The sequence below is a fragment of the Zonotrichia leucophrys genome, chromosome 25 (genome assembly GCF_028769735.1).
Source record: "Zonotrichia leucophrys gambelii isolate GWCS_2022_RI chromosome 25, RI_Zleu_2.0, whole genome shotgun sequence".
NCBI lineage: Eukaryota > Metazoa > Chordata > Aves > Passeriformes > Passerellidae > Zonotrichia > Zonotrichia leucophrys.
This window is the reverse complement of record NC_088194.1, coordinates 940,066-963,738: the sequence shown is the minus strand read 5'-3', so window position 1 is coordinate 963,738 and position 23,673 is coordinate 940,066. Positions and strand designations below refer to the sequence as shown.

The window sequence follows — 23,673 nt, the reverse complement described above, 5'->3', positions numbered from 1 at the left end:
CACCAGCAGTGTCACACAGCAGCAGTGTCACACAGCAGCAGTGTCACACACCAGCAGCAGCAGGGAGGGGACAGCAGTGTCACACAGCAGCAGTGTCACACAGCAGCAGTGTCACACACCAGCAGTGCCACACAGCAGCAGAGTCACGTACCGTTGATGAAGTCCTGCTCCTCGGGGGTCAGGATGGTGGCCAGGTGGCCCCCGTGGTGCCTGCACTGGCTCTCGGCGTCCTCCCAGCTCCTCCGGGTGGAGAAGTGTCGGTAGCAGGAGCCCTGGAAGCTGTCCCAGCCCGGGCTGCAGCTCCTCAGGGCTGAGCCGTGCCAGGGGAGAGGGCAGAGGGTGAGCACGGAGCCCCCCTCACCCCAAACTCCTCATCGCCCCTCCTTTGTGCCCGCTGGGCTGCTGGGAGCTGGGCAGCGTGGCCAGGGTGGCACCAGGGCACTCACATGGGCACTCAGGGTACTCACATGGCCAGGGTGGCACCCATGGCAGTCACATAGCCAAGGTGGCACTCACATGGCCAAGGTGGCACCAGGACACTCCAGTGGCCAGGGTGGCACCCAGGGCATTCACATGGCCAGGGTGGCACTCACATGGCCAGGGTGGCACCCATGGCACTCACATGGCCAGGGTGGCACTCACATGGCCAGGGTGGCATCAGGGAACTCACATGGCCAGGGTGGCACTCACATGGCCAGGGTGGCACCCATGGCCAGGGTGGCACTCACAGGCCAGGGTGGCACCAGGGCACTCACAGGCCAGGCTGGCACCCATGGCCAGGCTGGCACCAGGGCACTCACAGGCCAGGCTGACACCCATGGCCAGGCTGGCACCCAGGGCACTCACAGGCCAGGGTGACACTTGCATGGCCAGGGTGGCACCCATGGCCAGGGTGGCACCAGGGCACTCACATGGCCAGGGTGACACTCACAGGCCACGGTGGCACCCAGGGCACTCACATGGCCAGGATGGCACCAGGGCACTCACATGACCAAGGTGGCACCCAGGGCACTCACATGGCACCCATGGCACTCACAGGCCAGGCTGGCACTTGCATGGCCAGGGTGGCACCCATGGCCAGGGTGGCACCAGGGCACTCACATGGCCAGGGTGACACTCACAGGCCACGGTGGCACCCATGGCACTCACAGGCCAGGCTGGCACCCATGGCCAGGCTGGCACCAGGGCACTCACAGGCCAGGCTGGCACCCATGGCCAGGCTGGCACCAGGGCACTCACAGGCCAGGCTGGCACCCATGGCCAGGCTGGCACCAGGGCACTCACAGGCCACGGTGGCACCCATGGCACTCACAGGCCAGGCTGACACCCATGGCCAGGCTGGCACCGGGGCACTCACGTCTCTCACAGCTGCTGCCCCCGTAGCCGGGCAGGCACAGGCAGGTGAGCTGGGCGCCGTCCTCCACGCAGGTGCCTCCGTTCAGGCAGGGGTTGGGGACACAGCCACCTGCAAGGGACAGCAGCCGCGCTCACCACAGGGCTCAGCACCTCCCCGGTGCCCAGCAGTGCCACCTGGGCATCCTCAGATCAGAGGGTTTCTGCCAGGCTGAGCCTGGGAATTGTAGAGGAAAGAATTCAAACAATTATTATCTCTCTTTCTGTCAGCATTGTTTGGAGTTGTGGTTCTTCACAGTGTGTTACTCATGGGCACCGATAGTGTGGGATGTTTCTACTTTGAAGCCAATTAGATGTTTCTGATTTTGAGTTCACCAATAATGTGAGATGTTTCTACTTTCAGACCAATTAGATGTGTCTCATTGCTTTGAAGCCAATTAGATATTTCTGATATTTATTAGATATTAGATATTTCTGAGTTTTAGCTCACCAAGTGTGAGATGTTTCTACTTTGAAGCCAATTAGATGTTTCTGATTTTGAGCTCACCAATAGTGTGAGATGTTCCTGCTTTGAAACCAGTTAGATTTTTCTGATTTTGAGCTCACCAATAGTGTGAGGTGTTTCTAATTTAAGACCAATTAGATATTTCTAATTTTTAGCTCACCAATAGTGTGAGATGTTCCTACTTTGAAGCCAATTAGATGTTTCTCATTTTGAGCTCACCAATAGTGTGAGATGTTTCTACTTTGAGACCAATTAGATGTTTCTGATTTTGAGCTCACCAATAGTGTGAGATGTTTCTAATTTCAGACCAATTAGATGTTTCTCATTTTGAGCTCACCAATAGTGTGAGATGTTCCTGCTTTCAGACCAATTACATTTTTCTAATTTTGAGCTCACCAATAGTGTGAGATGTTTCTAATTTCAGACCAATTAGATGTGTCTCATTTCAAGCTCACCAATAGTGTGAGACGTTTCTAATTTGAGGGCAATCACCTTAGCAAGTCCCATTATTAAAGACCCTCTACTCTCATTAAACAGAGCCTTCTGATCCACCTCAAGAGTGGAGTTTTCTTTCCATCCCTGACTCAACATCCCAACATCCTCACCCCTGCAGGGCTCTGAGATGGCTGTGGGGCCACCAGCTCTAGGCCCCTGGCCCCCTCTCTCTGCCCAGGCCCAGCTTGTCACAGACATCTTTTCTGAAAAATCCTTTCCTTAGGGTTTTTCCTCCTGAGAAGCTGAGAGGCCTCAGGAACAAAATGCAAACATTGATTATCTGCTGCTGTGGAATGCAACAGGTGGATCTGGGATTGGTCTCATGTGGTTGTTTCTAATTAATGGCCAATCACAGTCTGCTGGCTCGGACAGAGAGCCGAGACACAAACCTTTGTTATCATTCTTTCTTTTTCTATTCTTAGCAAGCTTTCTGATGAAATCCTTTCTTCTATTATTTTAGTATAGTTTTAATGTAATATATATTAATATATATATTATATATTATATTAATTATTAATATAATGTATATTTATATAATTTATTAAAATAATAAATCAAGCCTGCTGAAACATGGAGTCAGTTCCTCGTCTCTTCCCTCATCCCCAGACCCCTGTGAACACGGTCACACCAGCTCCTGCTTTTCCCTGGCTGATGCAGTGTTTTGGGAGGGAAGCACACAGACCATAAAGCCTTTGGCACATCCCAGCCCCGTGTCCTTGTCCTGTCCTTCTGGTGTCACCTGCAGCCTGGCCAAGGCTGGTAACTCAGCCAGCACTTCCCCAGGAGCCCGTTCTGGTCATTAATGAACGCGGAGCACAGCGTGTGCTCCCAGCTCAGTGTGATGAACGGCTGCTGCTCACAGTCCTTGACCCATTCCAGCCCAATCATGCCCTGTTTTATGGTCCTGGGTTTGTGACAAGGGCGATGCTGCCACCCTCACCCTCCCCACGAGGTGCTGGTGGCTCCCTGTGCAGCCCATCCATCCCCAGCAGAGCCAGGCATGGCACAGGATGGGTGACCCAAAATGTCCCATGGCTGGCTCCTCCTGGGCATCTCTCCTTGCCAAGGCAAGGGCAGCCATGCCACGGGGTCTGGGCACCCTGCACAGAGCCTCCCTGGTGCCCTGGGGCTGGGCTGGGCACTGCCCTCTCTGTCTGCCTCTCACAATGCTGGAGGAGAGTGGGAACTCGGAATTTCGGGAGGAAATCACAGAGCTGGAGGCTGCCAGCTGTGGATGCAAATGGAATTCCTAATTCAGGGCATTTCCTAAGCCCTGTGTGTGTTCTTGTTATGCCCTGGGGAGGGAGGGCGGGGACCCCACATGGTGCCCTGTGCTGCAGGGAGCGGGATGGGGCAGGGGATTGGCACTGGGATGGGCATCAGAGCTGGCATCACCCCAGGGGTGACCCCCACCCACCCACAGCACCTCGTGGTCCCTCTGCTCACCCATCTCAGCCCCTGGGGGATGTGGCCCAAAGGATCTGCAGTGATTTTAGGGAGAGCTGCACAAGGCAGGGCGGTCCTGGTGGGGCTCTGTGTCCCCCGTGTGTCCCCCTGCTCATGCCATGCAGCATCCAGCCCTCACCCCCCGCCCAGGGCAGTGCAGGGTCAGTCCTGGGGGGGACATGGAGGGGGAAAAGCAGCCCCAGCCCTCCCAGGGCAGTGCAGGGTCAGTTGGTCATGGTCCCTGGGGGCACATGGAGGGGGAAAAGCAGCCCCTGGTCAGTCCTGGGGGGGACATGGAGGGGGAAAAGCAGCCCCAACCCTGCCAGGGTCAGTCCTGGGGGGACAGGGAGGGGGAAAAGCAGCCCCATGGGTCAGTCTGGGGACAGAGGGAAGCAGCCAGGCTGCAGGTAGTCCTGGGGGACATGGAGGGAAAGCACCCCAGGCATGCAGGGTCAGTCTGGGGAACAGAAGGGAAAAGCAGCCCCAACCCTCCCAGGGCAGTGCAAGGTCAGTCCTGGGCAGTGCAGGATCAGTCCTGGGGGGACATGGACGGGGAAAAGCAGCCCCAGGACAGTGCAGGGTCAGTCCCAGGGGGCAGATGGAGGGTGCAAAGCAGCCCCAGCCCTCCCAACCCCCCCCCATCCCCACCAAGGGGTCCCTTCCACCCCACTCCCGGGCAGGGCAGGGCAGGGCCGGGGCAGGGATTAGTTCGTCAGTGGGAGAGGCGCAAGGACGAAGGGAAGAGCTCGCCGAGATGCTTGTTCTACAAAGCTTTTAATTAATTCCCTTTATTAGTACCACGGTTAGTCAGAGCAGGGACTGGGGCCGCCTTTCGCTTATCGGGGCTTTTTCATGGAAACAGTCATTAAAACACTTCACAGAAGTAGAAGAGATTTAAAGTGCATGCAGAGATCAGACCAATTTGTTTGACAAATATGTGCTTCTCCAGACCTGGAACCTTCCCTTACCCAGCTGAGAGAGAGAGAGAGAGAGGAGACACGGGCGGACAGACAGACAGACAGACAGACAGAGGGCAGCAGTGAAGGAAAGGTGTCGCCTATCTCTAGTGCCACAGAGCGGCCAGCACGGCTGCCCCGAGGGCAAGGCTGGCACGGCAGGGACGCCGGGCAGAGCAGGCGCCCGCCCCGACGCTGGCCCGCTCGGTGGGCACGGCGGGCAGGGGCACGGCCGAGCTGGGGGTCCCTGGCACCACCACCCCCGAGGTGCCAGGACGGGGAGAGCTGAGGCCATCCCTGCGGGTCCCACCTGCTTCTCCCGGAACGGCCGTAAGGAAACCCTCCACGGTGCCAACGGAGGGATGCTCTTCCTCCTCCTCCTCATCCTCCTCCTCGGAAGGTGCAGCGGGCATCCCTCGCTGTGTGCCCGGGGCCGGTGCGGCGCTGCTGCGGGGCAGCCACGGAGTCGCTGCGGGCGAGGGGAACCACACGGCCCCCGAGTGCTCCTCTCCGTCCTCCTGCGGGGGCGCGGGGGGCAGCGGGGACACGCCGGGGCTCTCCCCGACATCTCCGGAGAGCTCGGCATCCTCAGCCCCGGAAAAGGGGGTGCTGGCCCCGCCGGATTTGTGCCCGCGGCGGGGGCTCCCAGCGCCTTCTCGGCTCTCTGAGGTGGCAGAATTGGCACCGGTTGGCGATGGCACTCGGTGCCCGGGTGGCCCGGGGGTGGCAGGGCCGCCCGGTCGCCCCAAGGCGTCCCGTGGAGGGTCCGAGCGCTGTGTGGGAGGGCGAGGAAAGCCCTCGGGAGGCTCCGTGTCACCTGCGGGGGCAGCCGTGGGTCCCTCCGGCTCCGTGGGGTGCCCGCGGTGCCGCCCTCCGGCCGGGCGCTCCGGGGATGCGCTGCCAGCTCTGCCCGGCGCTGCTCCCTGCGACTCCTCTGCAAAGGGCAAGGCGGAAAGGCAGTGAGGGCCGGCAGCCAGCCAGGGCACTGCGGGCACTGCCCACCCTGTGGGCACTGTGCACTTTGCGGGCACCGCCCATCCTGCGGGCACTGCCAGCCAGAGCACAGGGCTGCGAGCACTGCCAGCTCTGCCCACCCTAAGGTCACTGCTGGCACTGCCCATCCTGCGGGCGCTGCCCACTCTGCGGGCACTGCAGGCACTGCCCTCTCTGCAGGCACTGCCAGCTCTGCCCATCCTGCGGGCACTGCCAGCCAGAGCCCAGGGATGCGGGTACTGCCAACGGTGCCCACCCTGCGGGCACTGCCAGCACTGCCCACCCTTGGCACTGCCCGCGGGCACTGCCAGCATTGCCCATCCTACAAGCCCTGCCGGCATTGCCCATCCTGCGGGCACTGCCCACCCTGCGGGCACTGCTGGCACTGCCCATCCCGCGAGCACTGTCAGCTCTGCCCATCCTGCGGGCACTGCCAGAGCTGCCCATCCCGCGGGAACTCCCAGCTCTGCCCATCCCGCAGGCTCTGCCAGCTCTGCCCACCCTGTGGGCACTGCCCGCGGGCACTGCGAGCATTGCCCATCCTACAAGCCCTGCGGGCACTGCCCATCCCGCGGGCACTGCCAGCTCACCCATCCCGCTCGCACAAAGCTGTGCGGGCAGATGGGAGTGGCCCCGAGCCCGTGTGACGCTGTCCCCTGTCCCCTCCGCAGGGCGCGGCTGCCCGAGCTCTGCCCGAGCTCAGCCCTCACCGCTGCCCCTCGCCTGGTGCCCCTCCAGCTGCCAGCTCCCTCCTGCAGCTCCTGGTGCTGCCAAAGCCCGCTCCAGCACTGCCCTGCATGCTGGGACACGCAGATGTCCCTTTGTCCCTGCACTGCCCTACACCAACACTCCGGTGCCCCATCCATGGGGAAGGACGGGGACAGCTGGGGTGACCTGGGCACCATCTGTGGCTGCTCTGTGCCCCAGCCCTGGCACCACCATGACAGCCCCCACTGTCCCCCGTGCTCCTGGGCAGGGATGAGCTCCCCAGCTGAAACAGGACCTGCCTCGGGGCTGGCCGGGGCTGTGGGGAAAGGGGAGGTGGGATGGGGTGACCTGAGGACACAGAGGTATCTAGTGGCCCCAGGGTGTCTCCAGGGGTCTGGCTTGGCTTGCCCAGGTCAGGGTCCTCAAAGAGGGGCACGGCGTAAATGGCCCCTCGCGACTCGAGCTCCACGGGCGCTCGGGGCAGCTGCAGCTCCTCCAGCTTTTCTGCCACTGTGACAATCTCCTGGAGGAGATTCTCCTCGGGCTCTTGGCCTTGGTATTTTCCTGCAGCCTCAGGGAAAGAGTTTGTCCCTTCTGTGGGCAGAAAGAAAGTGGGATATTACTGCCCTGTCCTGGCTCCGCAGCGCTCAGAGATGAGCGCACCCCACAGCAGGCCTGGAGCCTTGGCACCCCAATAGGGAGCCAGCTCTCCTCAGCCTCCCCTTCCCCTTCTAGATGGGGTCAGCAGGGGGAGGATCAGGCCCTCCCAGGCATTGCCACCAGCCCCAACAGGAGCCGTGGGCTCAGCAGCACGTGGTGGGGCCAGATCCTAATCCCTGCATTCCCCTCGCTGTGGGGATCCTCCTCTGCACCCCCATCCCCACCCCGGGGAGGGCAGACATGCATGGGGGGTTAGTGGGTTACAGGGGTTGTGGAGTCATGGCACGGGTCAATCCTGCCTAAGCCAGAGAGATGGGGAAACTGAGGCCCAGAGATGCTCAGCATCCCCACACTGGGAGCCCCCACGGCCCTGAGCAGACACACAGAGATGTGGGGTCAGGCAGGAGGAGTGCAGGGACAGCTCTGATCCTTCTGTGCCCCTTATCCCTGCCAGCCTGTGTCCTGCCTCACTGCTCACCTGGCTGCTCCCCACAGGTCTCCTTGCTGCCCAGCACCACCCCAAACCAGCCTGGCAGGCTGTGCCCCACAGCCCCAGGGCCCAGGAGTGCCCTCCAGGCCTGCAGCCCTGGGGGATGAACCCTCCTGGAGCTGTGCCCACAGAGCCCACGCAGAGTGATGGTGCCATGCAGGACACCCCTGGTCTGTCACAGTGAACTGGCACCAAGGACATGCAGGGCCTCCCTCCTCTGCCACAGCGTGTCTGCATGCACTGCTGGGACCCTGCAGAGCATCCCTGCTGCATTGAGAGCTGTCAGCATGCACTGCTGGGATCCTCGGAGCATCCCTGCAGTGTTGAGAGCCGTCAGCATGCACTTCTGGAACCCTCAGAGCATCCCTGCCCTATGGAGAGGGGCCAGCATGCAGTGTCAGGACTGTGCAGAGCATCCCTGCCCTATGAAGAGGGGTGAGCATGCAGTTCTGGGACCCTCAGAGTATTCCTGCAGTACTGAGAGCTGTCAGCACGCACTGCTGGAGCCATGCAGAGCGTGCCTGCCTTACTGAGAGGGGTCAGCATGCAATTCTGGGACCCTGCAGAGTATCCCTACCCTATAAAGAACTGTCAGCACACAATGTCAGGAGCCTGCAGAGCATCCCTGCCCTATGGAGAGCTGTCACATGCATTGCTGGGACCCTCAGAGGATCCCTGCAGTATTGAGAAGTGTCAGCATGCAATTCTGGGACCCTGCAGAGCATCCCTGTCCTACTGAGAGCTGTCAGCATGCATTGCTGGGATCCTCAGAGCATCCCTGCAGTGTTGAGAGGTGTCAGCATGCACTGCTGGGACCCTGCAGAGCATCCCTGCAGTACTGAGAGCTGTCACAACACAGTGTCTGGACCCTGCAGAGCATCCCTGCCCTATGGAGAGGGGTCAGCATGCAATTCTGGGACTCTCAGAGTATTCCTGCTGTACTGAGATCTGTCAGCATGGAATTCTGCAACCCTGCAGAGCATCCTTGCTGTACAAGAGCTGTCAGCATGCACTGCTGGGATCCTCAGAGCATCCCTGCCCTATGGAGAGCTGTCACATGCAGTGTCAGAACCCTGCAGATCATCCCTGCCCTACTGAGAAGTGTTACCATGCACTGCTGGGACCCTGCAGAGCATCCCTGCTGTACTGAGAGCTGTCAGCATGCAATTCTGGGACCCTGCAGAGCACTCCTGCCCTATGGAGAGCTGTCACATGCAGTGTCAGGATCCTGCAGAGCATCCCTGCCCTATGGAGAGGGGTCAGCATGCAATTCTGGGACCCTCAGAGCATCCCTGCCCTATGGAGAGCTGTCACATGCAGTGTCAGGATCCTGCAGAGCATCCCTGCCCTATGGAGAGCTGTCACATGCAATGTCAGGACCGTGCAGAGCATCGAGGTGTCAGCATGCAGTGTCAGGACATGCAGGTTACGCCTCCCCTCTCAGCTCTACCAGCATGCAGGGCACCCCTGTCCTAGCACAGCAGCTTCAGCCGGCACCAAACACCCCTGCCCTGCCCCGACAGCGCAGCAGCAGCACCGAGAGCACCCAGGGACCCCAGCACAACCCCGGCACATGCAGCCCAACCCGGGGGACCCTCCCACCGATCCCTGCCGGGGGTGCCCCTGTTTACCTCGGAAGCAGTACGCATCGTATCTGCTCTGGGCATCGGGGAATCCCGTCTGGTTTCGGAAGAGGAAGATGGTTTTGACGCCGGGCAGGGCCCCTCCGCAGCGCTCGCGGGGGGTGACGATGGGGTAGCGGACGCTGCCATCGGCCAGCCAGCCGGGGCTGCAGGCGTCCAGCCCCGCGTTCCAGGCGGCGTACAGCTGGCCCGGGCTCGCCAGCTCCGCGCCCAGAGCCCGGCAGCGCTGCGCAGCCTCCTCCAGGGTGAACCTGGCCGGGGATGTCTCCAGAAAGATCTCACCTGGGGAGAGAGGAGGGAGAGGGGAGTCAGAGATGGGAAGGGGGTAAGGGAGGAGGGAGCCCCCTCGGCTCGTCCGCTCTCGGCATGAGCCCAGGAGAGGGTGTGGAGATGGAGAATGCGGTGTGGAGGGACACCGGGGGCTGGAGGAGGGCTGCATCCTTGCCTGCATCCCTGCCTGCATCCCTGCCTTCCTGAGTGCTTCCCTGCCTGATTCCCTGTGCTTCCCTGCATCCATTGAGCTGTTCTGCTGCACCTGCTTCCTGCCTTCCAGTGCATTCCTCCCTGCCTTCATCCCTCCATATCGTGACCCCTGCCTGCTCCCTGCATCCTCCTGCATCCTGCTCATCCCTGCCTTCGCCGCTGCATCCCTGCCTGCCTCCCTGCATCCCTGCCTGCCTCCCTGCTGGCTTCCCCACCTTCCTGAGTGCAGCATCCCTGCCTTCATCTCTGCCTGCTTCTCTGCCCATGCACAGCAAGTCACAGTGTAGACACATCTGGAGCTCTCACGCCACGTGGGATTGATCCCTGCCCTTGCAAACAGAGCTGAGACTTTGAAGCGCCCCTGAACAGGACTGCAGAGGAGCAGCTCCATGCCCTGCACTGAGCAATCCACGTGTGGGACATTTCTGAGGACACCTGCAAGCCCAGTGAGCACCTGGGTGAGGCTTCATGCTCAGGAGGGCTGGGGACCACTGCCCCAAATCACAGCATGAACCAACTCCACAGCTGCCCCTGCCTCCCTGTCCCTCACCCCTGGCACCAACCAACCCCAGAGCAGCTGCCACCACCAGTGGGGACCCCCAAAGGAGGGACCAGCCACCCCCAGGCACACAGAGCCAGGCAGGATCTGCAGCCCTGCACCTCATGCAAAGCACGGCACACACACAACCAAACCCAAACCACCCAACCCAGCGTGCTGCTGGTCTGGGGCACATCACCGTGGGCACAGCCCAGCCTGGGCACTGCCTGCTGCCAGGGACAGAGCTCCCCACCCTTCCAAAACGAACCAGGAATGCTTTAGGAAGCAGCACAGCAGGTTCCCACACCCAAAGACAGCACCTGCAGCTTTTCACTTGGGTTCACAACGGGTTACAGGGGCAAGTTAGCACGGGAGCAAAAGCAGAGGAGGGCAAGAGGTGGCACCACGGGCACCTGGCAGGTCCTCAGCGTAGCAGTACACGTCATACATGTCCTCAGGGTCCACCACGCCGTAGTTCCTCACCCCTGGGAAGCCGTTCATGTCCCCGTAACAGGCCTCACGAGGGGTCTGGATGGGGTACCTGGGGCAGAGAGCACAGGGGAGCTGGTGACACCCTGGGGAACAGGTGGGAGCAGTGCCAAGGTGTTACAACCAAACAAACCCAAAGGGAGCGCACACAGAGGTGTTACAACCAAACAAACCCCAAGGGAGCACACACAGATGTGTTACAATCAAACAAACTCAAGAGAGAGCACACACAGAGCTGTTACAACCAAACAAACCCCAAGGGAGCACACACAGGTGTGTTACAATCAAACAAACTCCAAGGGAGCACATACAGATGTGTTACAACCAAACAAACTCAGAGAGAGCACACACAGATGTGTTACAACCAAACAAACTCAAAGGGAGCACACACAGATGTGTTACAACCAAACAAACTCCAAGGGAGCACACACAGATGTGTTACAACCAAACAAACTCAGAGAGAGCACACACAGAGGCATTACAAACAAACTCAAAGGACACACACAGAGAGACATGCACAACCAGGGATACAACAAGATTTTAACAGCAACTCCAGGGAGGAGACTGCCTACAGAGGTGTTACAACCAAACAAACTCGGAGAGAGCACACACAGATGTGTTACAACCAAACAAACTCCAAGGGAGCACATACAGATGTGTTACAACCAAACAAACTCAGAGAGAGCACACACAGATGTGTTCCAACCAAACAAACTCAAAGGGAGCACACACAGATGTGTTACAACCAAACAAACTCAGAGAGAGCACACACAGAGGTGTTACAACCAAACAAACTCAGAGAGAGCACACACAGAGGTGTTACAACCAAACAAACACTGAGAGAGCACACACAGATGTGTTACAATCAAACAAACTCAAAGAGAGCACACACAGAGGTGTTACAACCAAACAAACACTGAGAGAGCACACACAGAGGTGTTACAATCAAACTCAAAGGGAGCACCGACAGAAGAGCACTGACAACAGGATTACAACAGTTTATAAAGGGGGCAGTTCAGGGGAGGAGACTGCCTACAAACCAATCAGGAGCTAGCAAGGAGGAGCATGGGTGTCACAGACATATTTTATGAAAAATCCTTTTGCCAGGATTTTTTCTCCTGAGAAGCCTCAGAGGAAAAGAAAAACAATGATTATCTGCTGCTGTGGAATGCAACAGGTGCATCTTTGATTGGTCTCATGTGGTTGTTTTTAATTAATGGCCAATCACAGTCCAGCTGTCTTGAACTCTCTGGTCAGTCACAAGATTTTATTATCATTCCTTTTTATTCCTTGCCAGCCTTCTGATGAAATCCTTTCTTCTGTTCTTTTAGTATAATTTTAATATATCCTTTTAATATGATATGATATGATTGATATAACGTAATGTAACATAATGTAACATAATATATATCATGAAATAATAAATCAGTCTTCTGAAACATGGAGTCACAATTCTCATCTCTTCCCTCATCCTGGGACCCCTGCGAACACCACCACACATGGGGTGGACTCACATCAATCTAACACCAATGAGGAAGAAGGAGGGAGGAGTGAATACATAATTAGCAAATAGGTGAAGGGAAACAGCATGACTGACATAGAACTTTCTGGCTAAAGGGGTGTAAAAAACCATCACTGACAAACTGCAGGGGATGGGTTTAGAGGATTGACAAGGGGGAGTTTGGAGACATGGGAGGGGTGGAGGAGATTGACATGGGGGTTGATATAAGGGAAAAATATGGGGTAACAACTTGTGGGAAGAACCCTTTGGGAGGCTGAACAGGGGGGTACGGAACGAACCGTTTTTCTAACATAGAAAAATCTAACACATTAAAATTAAACAGTTAAAACCCAAAAGCAAACCACAACAGGGCGAGGCACAGGAGATGCCCACCTGACGGTCTGGTCGGCGATCCAGCCGGCGTCACACTGCTCGTAGCCCCCCAGGTAGGCGGCGTAGAGCTGCTCGGGGGTGGCGATGCTGGCACCGATCCTGGCACAAGCCTCCTGCGCCTCGGAGAAGGTGTAGGCGTAGCGCATGGAGCCCTCCCGGTAGTGGAACACCACCCCTGCGGGCACACGCGGATGTGGGCGAGGGGCTTCATGGCAGCCCCCCACAAATGCACCCAGGATGTGGCTGCAGCTCTCTTCACAGAGAAACCCTTCCCAGGATTTCTCCTGGGGAAGGCAGTGAGAGAGCTCAGGGAAGGGAATGAAAACAATTCTTATCTCTGCGTGCTGCTCCTGTTTGGAACACGTGGAATGTGTTATGGGGATTGTGCACAGGAAGGGGTTTGTTAATTAGACACTGGCGATGGTTGTTTGGATTGATTGACCAATTAGGTCAAAGCTGTGTTGTGGCTGTTGGAAAAAGGTCATGGGTTTTTATTTAGTATTAGTATTAGTATAGTATAGTATAGTATAGTATAGTATAGTATAGTATAGTATAGTATAGTATAGTATAGTATAGTATAGTATAGTATAGTATAGTATAGTATAGTATAGTTTGAGTGTAGTATAATACAGTTATAATAGCTTATAAAGCAATTAGTTAATAAACAATTGCTTAATAAACTAATATAAAACAATTAGTGAATAAATTAATTGCTTAAAGCAATTGGTTAATAAACTAATTAACTAATAAACTAATTGCTTATAAAGCAATTAGTTAATAAACAATTGCTTAATAAACTAATATAAAGCAATTAGTTAATCAACTAATTGCTTAATAAAGCAATTGTTTAATAAACTAATAAACTAATTGCTTATAAAGCAATTGGTTCATAAACAATAAAGCAATTATTTCATAAACGAATAAAGTTTATTATAAAGCTTATAGTTTACTATAGCATAGTGTAGCACAGTATAGTTTGTGTAGTAGAATACAGCTATAATAGTTTATAAAGCAATTGGTTAATAAACTAATATAAAGCATTTAGTTAATCAACTAATTGCTTAATAAAGCAATTACTTAATAAACCAATAAACTAATTGCTTATAAGGCAATTGTTTAATAAACTAATAAAGTTTATTACAAAGCTTATAGTATAGCAAAGTATAGTATAGTTTGAGTGTAGTATAATACAGTTATAATAGCTTGTACAGCAATTATTTAATAAACGAATTGCTTAATAAACTAATATACAGCATTTAGTTAATAAACTAGTTGCTTAATAAAGCAATTGTTTAATAAACTAATAAAGTTTATTATAAAGCTTATAGTATAGTATAGCAAAGTATAGTATAGTTTGAGTGTAGTATAATAAAATACCTTATAAAGCAATTGTTTAATAAACTAATATAAAGCAATTAGTTAATAACCAATTGCCTAATAAAGCAGTTATTTAATCAGCTAAGACACTAATTGCTTATAAAGCAATTATTTAATAAACATATGCTTATAAAGCAATTATTTAATGAACAATTGCTTAATAAAGCAATTATTTAATAAACTAATAAACTAATTCCTTATAAAGTAATTATTTAATGAACAATTGTATAATAAAGCAATTATTTAATAAACTAATAAACAATTGCTTAATGAAGCAATTGTTCAGCCTTCTGAAATCACTAGTCATTGCATGTTATTCCCATGCTGGGGGTCATCCTGCTACAACACCCAGGACAGCATTTGCCGAGCCAGGAGAGGGCCCCTGGCTGCCCCCAATGCCACCTCTGCCCACCCTGAGGTACCTTTGACTTTGACATGGAGGATGTTGTGGCCATCCTCATTAAGCAATTGTTTAATAAACTAATAAACCATTGCTTAATAAAGCAATTGTTCAACCTTCTGAAATCGCTAGAGTCATTGCACGTTATTCCCCTGCTGGAGATCGTCCTGCTGCAATACCCACGGGAGTGTTTGCTGAGCCAGGAGAGGGCCCCTGGCTGCCCCAAACTCCACCTCTGCCCAGCCTGAGGTACCTTTGACTTTGACATGGAGGATGTCGTGGCTGTCCTCATTAAATAATTGTTTATTAACTAATAAACAATTGCTAAATAAAGCAATTGTTCAACCTTCTGAAATCACTAGAGTCATTGCACGCTATTCCCCTGCTGGAGATCGTCCTGCTGCAATACCCACGGGAGTGTTTGCTGAGCCAGGAGAGGGCCCCTGGCTGCCCCAAACTCCACCTCTGCCCAGCCTGAGGTACCTTTGACTTGGACGTGGAGGATGTCGTGGCCATCCTAATTAAGCAATTGTTTAATAAACTAATAAACCATTGCTTAATAAAGCGATTGTTCAACCTTCTGAAATCACTGGAGTCATTGCACGTTATTCCCTTGCTGGAGATCGTCCTGCTGCAATACCCATGGGAGCGTTTGCTGAGCCAGGAGAGGGCCCCAAGTTGCCCCAAACTCCACCTCTGCCCAGCCTGAGGTACCTTTGACTTGGACGTGGAGGATGTCGTGGCTGTCCTCATTAAATAATTGTTTATTAACTAATTGCTTAATAAAACAATTAGTTAATAAACTAATAAACCATTGCTTAATAAAGCAATTGTTCAACCTTCTGAAATCGCTAGAGTCATTGCACGTTATTCCCCTGCTGGAGATCGTCCTGCTACAATACCAGCGGGAGCGTTTGCTGAGCCAGGAGAGGGCCCCAAGTTGTCCCAAACTCCACCTCTGCCCAGCCTGAGGTACCTTTGACTTTGACGTGGAGGATGTCGTGGCTGTCCTCATTAAATAATTGTTTATTAACTAATAAACAATTGCTAAATAAAGCAATTGTTCAACCTTCTGAAATCACTAGTCATTGCATGTTATTCCCATGCTGGGGGTCATCCTGCTACAACATCCAGGGCAGCATTTGCTGAGCCAGGAGAGGGCCCCTGGCTGCCCCCAATGCCACCTCTGCCCACCCTGCGGTACCTTTGACTTTGACGTGGAGGATGTCGTGGCCGTCCTCGATGCCGTGCTGCACGTCGCAGCGGTAGATGCCCGAGTCGTTGGGGCGCAGCTCGGTGAGCAGCAGCGAGGCGTTGGTGTAGCGCTGGTGGAAGATGGGCAGGGAGGCGCGCAGCCGATAGTCCTCGCTCACCTTCACCCTGTCCCCACGAGCTACCAGGATCTCCACCTCCCTGCCCTCAGAGATGAAGGTCCACTTCACCCGGGGTGTGCCCAGGACGGCGCGGCGGCCGCCGGTGCTGGCGGTGGTGGGCTGGGGACCAAGGTAGGTGATGAGGCACGGGATGGTGACATCTCCTGCCAGCACGGCCTCCAGGGCTGGGTGCCGTGGCATGGACACCTGCAGAGCCTTGGGGTCCTCTGGGTGGGAGAAGAGAGGAGATGTGAGCAGGGTTGGTGTGAGGAGCCCCCGAGATCCTCACTAGGGCACCAAAGGGGTGCTGAGTTACCTGTGCCATCTCCAGGGCCAAACACCTCCGGGAGCGCCGTGGGGACAAACAGCCAGAGCAGCAGCAGGGGGAGGGCGGGGGCCATGCTCTGCCCTGCAAAGGGGGGAGAAAAAACCACCCAGATGTGCTCAGAATCCATAAAAGCACCAAAAATCTCCCATCCCTGCAGGACGGGAAGTGGCTAGGAAGAACCTGGGGGGCGTGGGGTGATGGATGTGGAATTGGGGCACAGAGGGAAGGGAAGTTTTGGGAAGAGAAGTTTTGGGAAGGAAAGTTTTGGGAAGGGAAGTTTTGGGAAGGGAAGTTTTGGGAAGTTTTGGGAAGGGAAGGGAAGGGAAGGGAAGGGAAGGGAAGTTTTGGGAAGTTTTGGGAAGGGAAGTTTTGGGAAGGGAAGGGAATGGAAGTTTTGGGAAGGGAAGGGAATGGAAGTTTTGGGAAGGGAAGGGAAGTTTTGGGAAGTTTTGGGAAGGGAAGTTTTGGGAAGGGAAGGGAAGGGAAGTTTTGGGAAGGGAAGGGAAGTTTTGGGAAGTTTTGGGAAGGGAAGTTTTGGGAAGGGAAGTTTTGGGAAGGGAAGGGAAGTTTTGGGAAGTTTTGGGAAGTTTTGGGAAGTTTTGGGAAGTTTTGGGAAGGGAAGTTTAGGGAAGGGAAGGGAAGTTTAGGGAAGGGAAGTTTAGGGAAGGGAAGGGAAGGGAAGGGAAGGGAAGGGAAGGGAAGGGAAGGGAAGGGAAGGGAAGGGAAGGGAAGGGAAGGGAAGGGAAGGGAAGGGAAGGGAAGGGAAGGGAAGGGAAGGGAAGGGAAGGGAAGGGAAGGGAAGGGAAGGGAAGGGAAGGTGCCCTGGCTCACAAGAGGAAGAAGACAGCATAAGCAACCAGGAGCAATGGCTGGGAGCCACTGGGTGCCGTCCAGCCCCTCTGACCTCCCCTGGGGACAGCAGAGTCCAGCCTGGCCTGCAGAGCACAGATGGTGCCAGCCCTAGCCCTGGCTGCAGCGGGCAGGGAGGCGATGCCAGTGCCAGGGCCGTGTGCCCGTGGTGCCACCGTGAGAAAGCTCAGGGAGGGTTTGGTGAGGAAGGAGGTGCTGAGGCAGCTCAGGGAGCTGGCAGGGCACACTGCAGGTGGGCACACACGTGTGCATGCCCTCGTACACACCTGCCCTGCCAGGGGGGACTCGAGGAGGGAGCTGAGCTCAGCGAGCAGGGGGGGACAGCCCAGAGCACACACAGAGCCCAGGGCAGGGGGGAGGGAAGGAGCAGGACGGCTCCTTTGCCATTCAGCTCACGCCGGAGGCTCCCCGTGCGCGGGCTGGGAAAAGCGAGGCTGCCCAAAGCAGCCTTTATGTCCCGTGCCTCCCTCAGGCTGCCTGGCACAAAGGGCTGCCACCGGTGGGGTGGGCACCAGCACTGAGAGAGAGCCCTGGGGCCAGCACTGCCATCACCCAGCCCTCTCTGGGGAGCAGCACAGGGGGTGACAGGCACCTCATGGGGATGTCCTTGCTCAAAGAGAGCCCTGGGGCCAGCCCTGCCATCACCCAGCCCTCTCTGGGGAGCAGCACAGGGGGTGAGAAGGACATTATGGGGGGCTCTGGGTGTCCTTGCTGAAGTGAGAGTCCTGTGGGGCAGCACAGGGGGTGATAAGAACATCATGATAAGAACATCATGGGGGGCTCTGGGTGTCCTTGCTGAAAAGAGAGCCCTGTGGGCAGCCCTGCCATCACCCAGCCCTCTCCAGGGAGCAGCACAGGGGGTGACAGGCACATTATGGGGGGCTCTGGGTGTCCCTGCAGTCTTGCTGCTCTTGCAGCCATCCAGAGAGGAGGCTGATGCTGGGAATGTGGGGAAATGTCCCTGCCTGGTGCACACTCCATACCCCTGACCCCTCTGCAGAGGCTCCTTGGAGCTCCTCAGCCTCCCGTGCCAGGGATGCAGCGTGCCATTGCCAGGGAACCGAGCAGCCTGAGGCTCTGAGCAGATTTGTAATTTATGAGCTCTTTGCGCTGTATTGATTTCAGCAGCCACAGGAGCAGCTCAGGCCATGTCCAGTCACTGGCTGCAGGGACAGCCTGCCAGGATGCTGCCCTGTCACCTGTGTCCCTCCTCAAGCTGTGTTCCCAGAGTGTGCCTGGGGGACCACTGCTCTGGGGGGAGGGTGTGAATCCAGCCCTGGGCACCACACACACCCCAGCACCGATTGCCATGGATGGACAGCCCCTGGAGCCATGGATGCACAGCCCTGGCATCACACACCATGGGTACACAGCCCCTGAGGCCATGGTCGTACAGCCCTGGCATCACACACCGTGGACACACAGCCCCTGGAGCCATGGTCGTACAGCCCTGGCATCACACACCGTGGACACACATCCCCTAGAACCCTGGCACCACACACCATGGATATACAGCCCCTGGAGCCATGGTCATACAGCCCTGGCATCATGCACCATGTATGTACAGCCCTGGCATTTCTCACCATGGCTGTATAACCCTGGCAGTGCACACCATGGGTACACAGCCCCTGGCACCATGGATGTACATCCCTGGCAATACACACCATGGATGTACAATCCCTGGAACCATGGATGTACAGCCCTGGCACCACACACCATGGATGTGCAGCCCCTGGAACCCTGGCAGCACAACACCATGGATGTACAGCCCTGGCACCACACACCATGGATGCACACCCACTGGAACCACAAATATGCATTTCCTGGCACCACACACCATGGATGTACTGCCCCTGGAAACATGGATGTACATCCCTGGCACCATGTACGTCCCTGGCACCACATACCATGGATCCACAGCCCCTGGAGCCGTGGTGATACAGTCCTGGCACCACACACTGTGGGTGCAGAGCCCCTGGCAGCACACACCATGGATGTACACCCCTGGCACCACACACCATGGACACACAGCACCTAGAACCACAAATATACATTCCCTGGCACTGCACACTGTGAGTACACAGCCCCTGGCACCACACACCATGGGTACGCAGCCCCTGGAACCCTGGCAGCACAACGCCATGGATGCACAGCCCCTGGCACCATGGATGTACACAACCCCTGGCACCACACACCATGGGTACACAGCCCTGGCACCACACACCATGAATGTACATCCCTGGCGTCACACACCGTGGGTACACAGCCCCTGGCACCATGGATGTACATCCCTGGCGTCACACACCATGAATTCACAGCCCCTGGAGCCATGGTGATACAGTCCTGGCACCACAGACTATGGGTGCAGAGCCCCTGGCACCACACACCATGGATGTACATCCCAGGCACCACAGATATACATCCCTGGCACCACACACCACGGGTACACAGCCCTTGGCACCACACACCATGGATGTACAGCCCTGGCACCACACACCGTGGGTACACAGCCCCTGGCACCACACCCCACGGGTGCACAGCCCACAGCACCAGGCACTGTGCATGCACAGCTCCCAACACCAACAAAAATCCCCTGGCACCACATCCCATGGGCATCAGCCATCCAGTGCAGACCACAGACGTCCCCTTCCCAGCAGGGGCAGCCAAAGCTGGGCTGCCCAGTGGTGCCAGGGCCAAGGCAGGAGCTGTCTGTGCTCCAGACAGATATTTTGAATGCAGCCCCATGGTTCTGTGTGAGGGACAAAACCCTCCTGCGTGGCAGCCGTGGCCAGGCTCCAGCCCGGGGGCTGGTGCCACCCCCTGGGCAGCCAGGCAAGGCAGGCTTTTGTCACTGGCACCTTTTCTTCCCGTCCCCAAGGCGCCGGGGTGGCGCGGACAGCGGCCCTGAAATCCCGGGGAGGAAATTCAAGAGATAAAATTCCACAGGAATTGGGCAGGCTGGAGTGGCTGCCCTCCTCCTGTGCCCATCCCTGAGTGTGTGCTGGCACTGAGAATGGGGTGTGGGAAGGGTTAAAGCAAATTTCACCCTGCCCCATGAGCAGAGACTCTCAGGGTTTGGGGTTTGGGGTTGGATTTTTGCGTTGGGTATTTTTCCTGTTTGCCACAAATGGAAAATCCTTCAACCCACAAATTCTGAGGGAAAAGCTGAGAGCAGGACTAGGGAAGCGCAGCCAAAAAATGTTGAATAATTATAATGTCAGCAACTCGTGAGGCTCAGAGTTGTCCCAGAGACCTCAGAGCTCAGGAGCTGCCGGGATCAGACAGACACACAGGCAGGCACGTGGCGGGGCCAGCTAACCTCCATTTCTGTGGGAAACCAGGTGGAAAATGGAGCTGGGATCTATTTTGGGACAGCGCTGCTCCTCCTTTCTCCCCTGAGCTCGGCCCTGCTTTCAGAGCTGGCTCCTTGAACGTGACACCTGCAGCACCTGGGGCTGCAGCACCTGGGCCAGGGCTCAGCACAGGAGCTGTGCCTGTGGATGTCCCTTAGAGGGGTTTGTGGATGTCCCTTTTCATCCAGAGAGGGGTTTGTGATGTCCCTTAGAGGGGTTTGTGGATGTCCCTTAGAGGGGTTTGTGGATGTCCCTTAAAGGGGTTTGTGGATGTCCCTTAAAGGGGTTTGTGGATGTCCCTTAGAGGGGTTTGTGGAGGTCCCTTTTTATCTCCGGAGGGGGGTTTATGATGTCCCTTAGAGGGGCTGTGGAGGTCCTTAAAGGGGTTTGTGATGTCCCCTTTTATCTCCATAGAGGGGTTTGTGGATGTCCCTTAGAGGGGTTTGTGGATGTCCCTTAGAGGGGTTTGTGATGTCCCCTTTTATCTCCGGAGGGGGGGGTTATGATGTCCCTTAGAGGGGTTTGTGGATGTCCTTTTTCATCCAGAGAGGGGTTTGTGGAGGTCCCTTAAAGGGGTTTGTGGATGTCCCCTTTTACCTCCGGAGGCGGGTTTATGATGTCCTTTGGAGGGATTTGTGATGTCCCTTAGCAGGGTTTGTGGATATCCCTTTTCATCTCCGGAGGGGGGGCTGTGGATGTCCCTTAGAGAGATTTGTGGATGTCCCTTTTCATCTCCGGAGGGTTTTTCTCCTGTCCCTTTTCATCTCCAGAGGAGTTTTCTCCTGTCCCTCCACGTGATGCTGCTCACGCCGCTCCCAAGGTGCCCTGCCAGCCCGCAGCGATCCGGAGCAGGAGGAGGAGGAGGAGGGAGCAGAGCGGTGCCTTTCCAGGGATGCTCAGCTGCAGAATGAGTCAGCAGCCTCCGGCACAGCCTGGCCCCGCTCCAGCCCCGTCCCCACCGGCAAAGGGCTCCGGACACGCCGCTGCCGCACGGGCACGGACACGGACCCGCTGTCCCGGCTGCCGTTCTCTCCTGTCCGCTCCGTGTCCGTCCCCCCGGAGCTGCAAACCCCCAGGATCCGTGCCCACCCCTGCTCCAAACCCCCAGGATCCGTGCCCACCCCCGGAGGGGTCCCCGAGGGGAGCGGGGCCGTGCCAGGCGGTGCCAACCATCGGGAGCGCCCGGAGGGCTCCTGGCAGCGGAGCTGGCAGAGCTGAAAGGCCGGAAGGAGGTGGGGAGGAGGGGGGTCCCTGCAGCTGCCAGGAGCCCGAGCCCCCCGAAGAAAGGGGCTCCTTGTGCGGGGGAGAGCGCGGGGAGGGTCCCGGGGGAGGTTCCGAGGGGCGGGGGGCGAGCAGAGCCCGCAGGAGCCGCCAGGGACACCCCGGCACGTGTAGCCCTGGGTAAGTGTGTCACACGCACACGTGGAAGGTTTGCACACCCACCCCCGCTTTCCCGGGGCTCTGCTGGGGAAACTGAGGCACGGGGTGGGGCAGTAGTGTGCGGGTCCCTGATTTCAGCACCTCCCAAACTCGCATCTCCCCCCTCCCAGCACAACCTCACCCCAGCTCCCAGTTTCCCCAGTTTGAACCATTCCCTGAAAAGCAGCTCTGAAATATCCAGCTCAGCCTCTCCCTGTCGTGCAAAAGGCTCCAGGATGGGCACAGGGGGGATTCTCCCACCCCAAGTGCAGCCAGGAGGAAGAGCAACAGGTTCTGAGGTGGGAAGTGACAGGGGCAGAGGTCCCTGGCAGGGATGCTCAAGGGCAGCCCCTTCACCCTGGGGGTGAAATGTTCCGGCTGCGGGAGGGGAAAAGGGCTGCGGGAAAATTCCCCCTCCCCGGGACCCCCCGGCGGGTCTGGGGTTCACAGAGGGGCTGATGGGTTGGAAAAAGCCGTGAAAATCCTGAAATATTTCACCCCCCTGCCCCCTCCTGCCTCCCAGCAGAGAGAGCTGGGGGAGGACGGGGAGAACAATCCCAAAATCCCAAAATCCCAAAATCCCGAAATCCCGAAATCCCAAAATTGCAAAATCCCAAACCTTGGGCTCGGCCCCAGCCCTACCCGGGACCGGGCAGCTTTGCCCCGAGCTCAGCCCAGCGACACGGCCGGGAAGGAGCTGGGGGAGCCCGATCCCTGCCCGGCTCCGTGCCTCAGTTTCCCTCTGCACTGCTGCAGCCTCCTTGGGACAAGGAGCAGGGACTCTGCAGGACAAACGGAACACACCAACCCTATCCTGGACCCCTGGCTCCTCTCCCAGAATTGGGTTCCTGAGGAAACAGCCCCGAAAATGCTTTTTGTGCCCAACACCTCTGAGCCCTGCTGCTGGGCTGGGCTCTAGGCTGGGCTCTAGGCTGGGTTTCAGGCTGGGCTCTGAGCTGGGCTCTAAGCTGGACTCCAGCCTGGCTCCAGGCTGCAGCAGCCGGGCAGCACCAAACTCCTTTCTCCTCCCAAGTTGGCAGAATCCCCCCCAGCCCCCGCTGTGCCCCCGGCGCTGCGGAGCCGCTCCCTCCAGAAACCTCGGGGACAAGGACAAAACCACCCGAGCCCTCCCCGCTGCAGGGCAGGACGGTGCGAGGGGAAAAACCCCGGGGAAACCTCCGAGCTGAGCCAGCCCGGCTCTCGTTTCGCTTTCTGTGCGGAGCTGAAAGGCGAGACCGGGATGGGAAGCGCAGATCCCGGGGGCACCGCAGATCCCGGGGGCACCGCAGATCCCGGGGGCACCAATCCCGGGGGCACCGCAGATCCTGTGGGCACCAATCCCGGGGCACCAATCCCGGGGGCACCGCAGATCCCGGGGCACCCCCGGTACCCCCCGCTCACCTGGCTCGGTGCGGGGCCGCAGCCCCGGCCCCGGGGCCCGGCGTGCGGCTGAGCTGCGGCTCCTCCGGGGCAGCGCGGGCAGTTCGGCAGCAGGGCTGGCACGGAGCTGCACCAGGCATAAGTGCAGGCACCGAGAAAAGAGCCTTCTCTATGTGTGTGTGTGTGTGTGTGTCCGTGTCCTCCACTCCGCTTTTTTTTTTTTTTTTCTTTTTTTCCCTTCCCCTTTCCCTCCTCCTTTTATATTTATTCCTTCCCCTAATTAAGAAGGAGAAGGAAAAAAAAAAAGATACTACCGTGTTGGCAGGCTGCTCGTCCCTCCCCGTCCCTCCCTCCTGGCAGCTGGCAGAGCCCGCACGAGAGGAGAATGAGGAGGATGAGGAGGATGAGGAGGATGAGGAGGATGCTCAGCCCGGTGTTAACCCGATGCAGCAGAATTGGGGAGCAGAGAATGGGGGTGTCGCCCCCCCAGACCCCTCCATGGCTCGGGAATGCTCTTGGG

The 23,673-nt window shown here is 56.7% G+C and overlaps 1 protein-coding gene across 5 annotated transcripts in view; it reads right to left on the bottom strand.

Moving 5' to 3' along the window:
- BCAN (brevican) overlaps positions 1–23,365 on the bottom strand; it is a 33,297-nt gene extending 9,932 nt beyond the window's left edge. For 2 of the 5 annotated variants that reach the window (XM_064732705.1, XM_064732706.1), the window contains exons 1-11: positions 23,175–23,364; positions 16,120–16,212; positions 15,635–16,030; positions 12,654–12,828; positions 10,684–10,811; positions 9,238–9,531; positions 6,805–7,050; positions 5,573–5,689; positions 5,066–5,419; positions 1,358–1,465; positions 152–310 (exon numbers count right to left, since the gene is read on the bottom strand). In XM_064732705.1, the coding sequence (XP_064588775.1) occupies positions 152–310; positions 1,358–1,465; positions 5,066–5,419; positions 5,573–5,689; positions 6,805–7,050; positions 9,238–9,531; positions 10,684–10,811; positions 12,654–12,828; positions 15,635–16,030; positions 16,120–16,204 (2,062 nt within the window). In that variant the 5' untranslated portion in view covers positions 16,205–16,212; positions 23,175–23,364. Of the gene's footprint in view, positions 1–151; positions 311–1,357; positions 1,466–5,065; positions 5,690–6,804; positions 7,051–9,237; positions 9,532–10,683; positions 10,812–12,653; positions 12,829–15,634; positions 16,031–16,119; positions 16,213–23,174 lie in introns of all 5 variants that reach the window. The other 3 variants (XM_064732707.1, XM_064732704.1, XM_064732708.1) reach the window with 3 other exon arrangements.
- Positions 23,366–23,673: the final 308 nt, after the last annotated feature.